At 36.2% G+C, this 10,464-nt stretch overlaps 1 protein-coding gene across 2 annotated transcripts; it reads right to left on the reverse strand.

The window, feature by feature from the left end:
- On the reverse strand, window positions 982–10,034 carry LOC109710465 (protein decapping 5-like). 2 transcript variants are annotated; one of them, XM_020233056.1, is made up of 8 exons: window positions 9,763–10,034; window positions 6,673–6,773; window positions 4,791–4,868; window positions 3,795–4,706; window positions 3,426–3,491; window positions 2,267–2,458; window positions 2,036–2,146; window positions 982–1,668 (listed from the first exon to the last, which is right to left on the reverse strand). In XM_020233056.1, exons 1-8 carry the CDS (start codon window positions 9,908–9,910, stop codon window positions 1,489–1,491), a joined length of 1,788 nt encoding a protein of 595 aa, XP_020088645.1. In that variant the 5' UTR covers window positions 9,911–10,034; the 3' UTR covers window positions 982–1,488. The 2 variants fall into 2 exon arrangements, with proteins under 2 accessions (XP_020088645.1, XP_020088643.1); XM_020233054.1 differs by having other exon boundaries at window positions 2,261–2,458; window positions 9,763–10,031.

Raw genomic sequence — 10,464 nt, forward strand, 5'->3', positions numbered from 1 at the left:
TCGACAGTATCGATCATCGATTTGAAAGTACGATCATCAAAAATAAATAGATGGCAATGGAGTTCGTTTACTACTAATAGTAATCCCGCTCAACGCTATATAATAATAATAATAATAACAATAATAAAGCTTTCTCCTCGTGTTATATATATATATATAACACAAAGAAGAGACTTGCTATGCATTTAATGCAGCTTAATTTGATTTTTTTAAAATTTTTTATATTAGTTTCTTGTCACATCAGAGTGTAGAAGCTGAGATGAGAATTGCGGCTGCAGCAACTTAAGCATGCCATGCATGATGCATGCCCACCACCACTTTCAGAAACCCTAGACTCCACATTCTCTGCTCTACTATATGTACCTCCTATAAATATATATTTTTTTACTATTTTTTTTTACTTTCAAAAATTTATATATATTTTATTCTTTTAAAATTTCAGAAATATCCTGATGAACGACCAAATTATTTTTACTTATATTAGAAAAAAATAATTTTTTTATTTTTTTTATTTGAGCTTTTTTATGGTTATTAAGTTAAAAATTTTATCAAAATGACCACGTATATTAATAGACTATATACCAAAGTCATAGCTGTTGGGACTGTATTTACAAGACGACTCGAACTGCATGCATAAACCAATCAACAATAGAAAGAAAAAAAATCAAATTGCAAAAAATAAATAAAAAGTATTTCTACCAACTGTGCTAAATATTAAGAACACGAAACGATTGTGAATTAGTTGAGAGAATCGAAAACCTAAATATTTCTGAAAGTGGAGAGTATTCATGTCCAAGAGTAGCAATTCAATCTGAGATACTCAGCAAGTTGTCTTCCAAACACAAAATCACAAAAAAAACAAAAACAAAAACAAAAAAACAGACCTGCAAATAGTTCACAGCTTGCGCAGAAAATTCAGATTGCTGCAGTACATAAGTTCAGAGGATTCTGAACCAGATAGACTCGATGCGCACCGAAAACTCAACATCGCAATGTCTTAACTTCAACTTAGATTCACAGCCAATACCGACAAAACGAAAGGTTATGATCTGAAAATGACACCAACAACAGCCAATACCGACAAAAAGAAAGGTTATGATCTGAAAATGACACCAACAAAAGCCCAAAATATTACGAGTTTCTTGGCATTTATCTGACACCACACATCCTCTTGATGCAACAACAGGAGATTATTTGATACACGGCAGCATTTTCGATACGATAATACACATGGAGGATATCAAAATATAGAAGTAGGGTTGGATCCATGGCGACCGCAACGCAAATTTCTTCAAATTCAATTCCCATAAAAGGCTGATACAACATTATTTCCATCGCGGTGGAACACATTTATTTCGGTATTTTTACGCAAGCATGGATCCTAAACCTCCAGCTATAGTTACAAGCATAGCCCCCAATATTTTTTTCCCCTTTCTCCCTCGCAGTTTCGTTTGAGAATTTCGCGCATGAGGGGCTTGTTTTTTCCCCTTAGGAATCGTGGTTTGGGAAATAATGGCCACGGCCCCTGCCCATGTAGCCGTACCCCCTGCCCATGTAGCCGTACCCCCTGCGACCGTAGAAGCCCTGTGCCCGACCACCGCCGCCACCGCGATAACCCCGTCCGCCACCACCTCGCATCGGCCGGTGCCTTGGGAAATCACCGAAAGTCTGTAGGAAAAACAAAAACAAAAACAAAGTGGTAGGACATGATATATATTCCGTAAGGCCCAGCTGGACCTTTTGTAAAAGCACTTTTTAGAAGAACTATTTGACAAAGCTCTAAAATGTTTTTCTTAACTTCAAAAAAAAAAAAAAAAGAAAATTCTAGAAGAGCTTCAAGAATTGGGGATTGGGGTTTTGTTCTTTTGGATCTTAGAAGCTAATTTTTTTGCTGGCTTCCTATCACAGGTAAAAATCTCCGAACTTAAACATTTGTTAGACATCTGACTTCTGCTTCTCGAGTAGAAAAGCAAATCTGAAGCCAAGTCTAAAAAGCATTTAAAAGCCATGAAAATGGCTTCCACCATATACGTACCTCCGTATCAATTCTCAGCTGCTCAGAAAACCTGGTCCGCCCATTCCGTGCCCCCCGGTCCATTGAACCACAAGACAGCGAATCGAAAAAGTCGTCTTTAACATAAACAGGCTATACAGGGAAAAGGAAATAAAAAAAAAAAAAGGGGAACAAAATTATTGTTGTTAGCAACATTAAGGATAAGGAGGATGTAATCCGTAAAAGAAAGCGAAACAAATCTCCAACCTTAACCTCTGACTTAATAGCCTCTGCTTCATCATAGTCCAGAGCAGCGTCATCTTCATCCTCTCCCAGTTCTCCATCCGTATCTCTTAACTGGGCTTTGTTTTTACCAAGATGGCCCCATACTTCGTCTTTTTTGAACTTCTCATTCATCGCCGTGAAATCAAAGTCTTCAGTGAAGTTCGTAACAGGACGTGAATACTGATGGAGCAAAAATATAATTAGGGTTTACAAATGGTGATGATAGCAAATAGAGGGATAAAAATATAACAGTATAACTCTGCAGGTGCATTTAAAGAGCGTACAACACTACTCAAATTCCAAAATGCAATGGAGAGAATTTTTTGACAGATGGAAACTTAAGAATTGGCAAATGATGCGCTAGGAATTAAGTTGGAAATATGGATAATGTAACTTCACAAAAACAAGGTGAATTAACCAGCAAAATACCCATGACTATCGTGAATGGTTAAAAAAAACAGGGAAAAACTGAGAACTCCAATTTCTTAATAAAATAGGCTCAGATCTTTAACTAGCACGCAGCTAAAACTGAGGTAGACCTGCAGTGCACCCTAATTTCACGATTTGAGATCCACTTGGAAATGTTGAGAGAATTCGCAAAAATAAGGCAGTAAGGGGAGAATTTAACAATAAGCTGTTTGGCATTTCAGTAGTTTAAACATGTGCTTGTGTAAAGTACGTGTTTTGCATACATGTATCTATGCAACCACCCCCACCCCCACCTGCCCTTCTTCCCCAGAAGATGTCTAGTAAAAGTTACATGCCTAACCATACTATAATGCATTATAGTTTAAAAAGCATGAAGTGCAACAAGGCACGAGGTGCAAGGAGCGCGCGCACCAAGGAAGATGAGGTACAAATTCTCACAAAGCTTCGGAAAATCAAGATAATCACTAAAACACCTTAAATTTTCTTGGTAACTAAGATAGAACGACCACACTTCAAATCGACATCCTATGTAAAAGTTAATTTAAGTTAAACCCTAAACCCTAGACCCCAAACAAAGCTGCTAATGAAGTTACCAAACCATATTAGGTTTTAATAAGTAAAGCCAAGCCCATGGAAATGATAAAATATGCATCATTATAGATGATCGCACGGAAAATGTGCGGTGGCTATGCTTTTAAGCGAGAAGGAAATGACATACTCCGGTCCCTCTTCCTCTTCCACGGCCCCTGTTGTTGTACTGTGGGTATGAGACAGCTCCATTAATCTGGAAAACAAATTATTACATCAATATTCATTAAGATTAACATAGTATCAAATATAAGGGTTTAGCACATTTCGATTAAATCAAGCTTATAACGTTTAAGAAAGATTTAAAATCATGAACCATTTGGCAAGTATTTCATTTGCTTGTTGAAATTACTAATGAGCACTGAAACTCTTTAGGCGCTATACTAATGAAAAGGATCAGATAAGCCAAAAGTTGAACAAACTAAGCTGAAATAGACACAAACGACTACTCTCAGAATAAAAAATAATTGATGCAATTACTAGAATAAAACTCACATACCTTCTGAGGAGTTGGCTCTGGAGGTGGCAACAGTGGCTCCCTAGTCTCTCTGGAAGTATGCTCTGACGGTTCAGGCAATAGAGGTTTGCTCTTAGTTTCCAACGGTTTAGCTTCTTTCTCTTTAGGCGCTTGCAAGGGCGGAGATGAAGCGACCGTCGAGGGAGCAGTTTGCAAAGGCTGACCTAGCGTAGTAGGAGCTGTCTGTGAAGGCTGACCTGGGTTCGAGGGCCCGGTCTGCAAAAGCTGATCTTGAATGGAGGCCCCAGTCTGCAAAAGCTGACCTAGCATCGCCAGCGGAACCGAAGTCTCCACCTGGACCCCGCTAGATGAAGAAACAGACATACCAGGAACTAGTTTAGGCACAGTTTGATAAGCCAAAACTGGGCCGGGAACCGCTACAGGCTTGTTGCTGACAATAGAAGGAGCACTTGGAGATATGGTTACATCGTTTTCAACGTTAGGTGTTAACGGTTTCAGAGGTACATTTGGCAAAGTGTTATTGGGTGATGTAGTAGGTGGCAACATAGTAGAGGTTTGACTTTGACTTGTAGTGGCAGTACTTAGAGAAGGTTGTAGTAAAGAAGGGGGAAACTCCGGTAAATTCTGAGATGATAAATTCGGTAACGACGGTAACGATGCATTCATTGTAGGGTATTGTAGAGGCAATCCAGGTGGCGGACGTAGCAGAGATGGTGGTTGTTGTAAATGAGGAGGTGCGTTTGATGGTGCATAGTAACCTTGCCAGTACATTGGCGGAGCTAAGCCCCCACCGGGCTGATACGGAGGGAAACTGGCCTGAAACGTCGGCCTTTGAAGCCCTAATGGGACAGTGTGGGAATTGAGATCGGTTATGTTTCCAGTTGTAATAGATGGCAACGTTGAAGTTGTAGACGTTGTGTGCGAATAATGCGACTGCATAACAGAATATTAGATAATGAGCCACAACTAGAAAAGATAAAAGTATGAGAATGATGTCGGATAGTGCAATAATTTTACCTGAATAATAGCGGGATCGTTGTGGACAGAAGTAGCTTGAGCTGGCGCTGGCGCTGGCGAGGACTTAACTTGCAAGTCCTGCGGAAAAAGCAAGTAATTTGTAAATTGCAAAATGCATCAGGGATTCTGTAAATGTAAAATTTGACAATACTTCAAAATTATACTTCAGGAAATAATTTAACAAAGTCGGAAGTCATTAAATTTATATGTACCTCCATGAATCAAAAAAACGCTAGTGGCTTAGAAAAGCTCATGACTAAGGGTGTGTTTGTTTGGGTGAAAGTGAGAGGGAAGTGGAGAGGGGGGAAGTTGTTTACGCCGTAAACTATCACTTCCGTTGTTTGTTTTGCCGTAATTTTATTACGGCCGAAAGTCGAGTTCACCCAAAATAGGGTAATTGACTTCGCCCTCCCACGGGGCGAAGTCAATTCCGGTGAAGTGCAAAGAGGCAAAGGAACTTGTTAAATTTGGTTAGGTAATGTGATCAAATTTGGTTAGGTAAGTTTTAATATATTTTTTGTCTAATTTGTATATTTAGAAAATGATAAAAAATGAATTTGTTAAATGTTAATAATTTTTTAACTTTAGAATTTTATTTGTTGCATTATTATAATTTATATGCAAACAAATAATATAATTTTTTAAAATTTTATTTTATAATTATACATATATATAATTATATACATATATAATTATATTAATTTTTATTTATTATAATTTATTATTCACTAAGTTACAAAATAGACAATAATATCACTTCGGAGGTAAGTATACCGGGGGTGGAGAGCTACACTTTTTACGTCATCTACTTCCTACTAAACAAACAACAGAACTCACAGAACTGCACTTCCACGGTTAGAAACAAACAGCGGAAGTGAATTAATTTTCACCTAAACTCCACTTCAACCCAAAGTCCACTTCTACCCAAAGTCTACTTACGTTGAAACAAACATGCCCTAAGTGTGTTACGTCGTAATTTGAAGCAAGGGGTTATCTCATCGTCTACTACAAACAGAATGAGATAAATGTTACGATATATTTTATCTATATTAGGATGTTACGATATATTAGGATATTGTGTTTTATTGCCTTATATAGAATAGTATCATTGCCTTCTATAGAGTAGGATTATATAACATGTAATCCTAGTTATACTCTTACTATAGTAGTCATTGTTACTATAGTAAGACAATCTCTTGTACTATATATATTCATTAATACAACTCAAGAGGGTATGCACTTTTGCCCTTCTTTCAATAAAGCCATCTACCAAGAATATTAGAATATAGTCCTAGTTGTCCATTCCATCTTTCTATCAAGCCATACATCTTAGTGACATAAGACTGAATGGTTTTTTAAGACAAACAGCTGACAACCTTATAAACAGCAAAGCCAGTCAAAATCGTGTAGCAGTATCAAAACATCGCTCAATTTCACCGGTTTATTGAGATGGCAAAACATGCTTCCAGTGCTTTTGGCTGTTCGGCCGCAAGAACAGCAACCTAAGAAAACCTACATTCCACCATGCGGCCGTGTCACCCTAACCAGCGCTTTTGCTCATCGCAACGCGATCACTAGGCCAAAGAGGCCCTTCATAACAATGGAATTGCTAAGAAGTAGAATAGAAGGATTGCACTAATGCTCTCTAGATGTATTATATGTTCATGTATCATCCACATTAAATCCATCAGGCATGTCATTATTAGGAGAAAGATAGCAGGAGTACAAGGTTAAATTGTCCTTTAATTCCCTATGATCCAGTGTAAAAGATGCCGCCAACTTAAACAAAGAAAACTAGGAGACCATAGTTGTCACCTACTTAATCACCAACTTATGCATTACAAGTATATTAATAATATACTGCATTTGAATTTTCAATTACCTTAATATCAGTGCCACGAAAGAGGATATACTCATAAATTTTGTCACTAGCAGGAATTTGCTGGCCATCTTTCTTTCGTCCTTCAGTTCCAAATAATTGTACTACAAGAGAAGAAGAGAAGAAATAAGAAATTCAAATTAAAGAGATACATTGAGGTCAAAACTGAAACAAGCTACGCAACTAGGACCTGTTAGTTTTCCTGTAACTGATCTTCAGATTGAAAAACTTTCAGTTGAACTAAAGTTCAGATGAAAAAGAAATTTGCTCCATTGTTTGTTTGATGGGAAGTCAACGGCTTTCGAATTGTAGTTATCGTTGTGTTTGCTTTATTGAAAATTTACACACTACATTAAAGAGTGAAAAAAACTAACAGCAGTTAATTTTTTTACTAATTTTTTCTTTCTCTTTCTTGTCCATAATTAACTTCGCCACCACCAAGGGCTAAGTCAATTACGGCGTTTTAGGAAAGTGGTGTTACGCACGAATTTAATTTATTGCGAACCAAACAACAGAAGAGGGCATTTTATAGCCAAAAATAACTTCACCCCTCCACTTTTCGTGAAACAAACATGCCCCTTGCTGCATACGACATCAGTAGGTTGGACAAAAGAATTAGATATATGGAGTTATAATAACCCAAAACTCATACAAAAATGTCCCCAAACAATCTTCGAATAATATTTGGGATATGGTTTGTAAGAAGGTTGCATGGACATCTTCAACAAAAGAGTTATAGGAAAAGTAGAGGCCCTCTATTTTTCCGAAAAGTACAAATGGATACCCTGATATATCATGATTTCAGAACCGACGATTATAATATACATTGAATTTCAAGAACTAAATGGCACAATAGTAAAAAATTTCTTAATAAGTCTATTGACATCCAAACAACTACGCATGAAATCAGGTCATATAAAACTTATCACCAAAACATATTTACAAATTATAGTTATAATAATGCTCAATCCAACATGCCCTTAGTCAGTAATACCCTAAAGGAGAGAACATGTGCGAAGTTTTTTTTTACAAGCAAAAAGAGAACTTGTCTCCAGAAAAAATATAACAAATGACAATAAAAAATATAACATTAAATAGAAATGTTGATCCGCAAAGCAGCATCAACGTTATTGTAACAACATAGCTGTAAAATCTATTAAAATAAATTGAAGCACAAAACAACCTATGCTTATTATAACCACCCATAAACTCCTTTTCAACTCTTCAATCGGAGAAAGCTATTTGATTTCCTTATCCTTATTATTAGACCTCTTCCACTATATGTAATAAATTAGATGAGAAATATTTTAAAAAAAAAAAAAGAAAGAAAATGGATTCTTTTTATTACACATACATAAAAGCTGACTCTCTCGTAACAAACAACAATAGGGAATCACAAAAGAGGTGAATGGTCTTCTTTATACTTAATGCTTAAAGATAATTACTGACAAAGTTATCTTTTGCTGCTGAAATAACCCATAATATCATCCAACTACCTCCCTTTTTGCTGCCCAAATCATCATTGACATCATTCCAAAAACCTTCGCTCAAAAACTAATAGCTTACAAAAGGAAAGCAAGAAACAAGAAGCCTCAAATGTGATTCTTAGAAGAAAGGGAAGTCTCGGTCATTGCTTTGCACGAGCCAAAATAAGGCAATGAAAGTATGCTATGGAACATGGGCCAAATATGATTAATTTCACCTAAATCATTTAAAATTTGAGGCTTTGTGTTCATGAATCAGCACTAAAGTCTAAATTCATGATAGCAAGAAGAGAGGAACTATGCTTCGTCTATCTAAATAGCAAAAAAAAACGCTTGAATATATAAACAGAAATGTTCCTTTTTTATTTTCTTAATAAACCACCAAAAGGAATCTCTTTTCTCATTTGCGGAAAAGAAAAATACATAACTGATGTATGATCATGAGAGTAAGAGGTTGCACATATCATTTTCAATGTTAATAACTAAAGTAGCAAAGTAGCTAAACAAACATAAGGCGATAAAATATTGTACGGACAAGTAATCCAACCAAATTAATATAATTTCAACTTCATGTTTCATTCAACACCAAGTCAAACTAACTGATGCAGAGCAAAATTTTGATGGAATGCAGAATCTATTTACTTTTTATTTTTGGAATTATTATTTTTGTTAATTTATTTTAGAGATTTTTCCCAAAAAAAAAAGTTAGGTTTCTTCTATATGGAATAAATTTCTAAAAATTAGAAATATGGTTTAGGGCTTATTTTCAATATACTCTACAAGAAATGATCCTTAAAATCTTAGGATTTGATTTACTGTTCGCAACAGCTTTTTATATTCTGCCAAAATTAAAAGAATAAATTGTAAAAATTACCCCAAAACATCATCAACAAACACATCTTTACATCACCAAAACATCTAAACGGAATCAAGGACTAGGGTTTATACCATCTGCAGTTTTGTACATTTTGCCCAAGATTAAGAAAAAAAAAAATTATACTAAAAATTGCCCTACAAAATCATCAAAGAACCCATCTTTAGAACACCAAAACATCTTCATGGGCTTAACGAATTAGGGTTTACAGTTTGCAGTAGTTTTCAACATAATTTTTACTCAAAATTTAAAAATAATAATAATAATAATAATAAACTACCCTACATAATCATCAAAGAACCCATCTTTTCCAACACCAAAACATCCTAAATGGGTTAACGAATTAGGGTTTTCCGTTCTCAAAAGTTTTTCTACATTTTAACGAAAATAAAATAATAGATTTGTAAAATTACACTAAAAATCATTAAAAAAAAACCACATAGTTACAACACGGAAGCACCTAAATGGAATTAACGAATTAGAGCCTACCATTCGCAATAGTTTTCAACATTTTACCCCGATTTTTTTTTTAAAAAAAAAAATTAGAAAAATTGCCTTAAAAATCATCAAAGGACACATCTTTTACGACACAAAAACATCCACATGGGAACAAGGATATCGGGTTCGCCGTTTGCAATAATAGATTTCTACATTTTACCCAAAATTTGAAAAAAAAAAAGAAAAGAAAAATAAACATCTTTACGACACCAAGGATCAACGAACTAGGGTTTATACCGTTTCTGAGGCCGATGCTCGACTCCTCGGTGTTGATGTTGAAGAGGATCCCTTCGTACCGGATCTCGCTCTTCGACGTGAGGCTTATGAGGCTCCCGATGTACGACTCCACCGAGGGGGCCCCCGATCGCCCCGCCTCCGCCGCCATCGCCGCCGCCACCGCCGGAGAAGAGAGAGAGAGGGAGTGGGAGTGGGAGAGGGAGAGGGAGGGGTTTGGGGGATTTTATTGTCGCCTCCAAGTATAACTCATTCGACGACTCTGTTCGGAGCACTTTCCTATAGTGCGGTAGTGGTGGGAGAATTGCTACGGATACTTAGAATGTACCCAGAAGTGTATGCTTGTGGCCGGAAATTTACAATTATCCCCCTTTCAAATGGAACATATTAGCATTTGAGACATATTTTGGGTTTTTTTTGGGGAAAACTTCAAACACCCTCCCTGTGGTTTCACATTTTTTTATTTTAGTACCCTGTGGGACCTTGTGGTTTCGCACTTTCTCACTTTAGTACCCTATGGTTTAAAGTGTATCAAATTAGTACCATGTGATTTTATTTTTGTATCAAGTTAGTACCCTATAGTTTTATTTTTCTCTTAATGAAATATTAAACCACAGGGTACTAAAGTGAGAAAGTGCGAAACCACAAAGTACTAACTTGATACACTTTAAACCATAGGATACTAAAGTGAGAAAGTGCGAAACC

The sequence above is a fragment of the Ananas comosus genome, linkage group 5 (assembly GCF_001540865.1).
Source record: "Ananas comosus cultivar F153 linkage group 5, ASM154086v1, whole genome shotgun sequence".
Classification (NCBI taxonomy): domain Eukaryota; kingdom Viridiplantae; phylum Streptophyta; class Magnoliopsida; order Poales; family Bromeliaceae; genus Ananas; species Ananas comosus.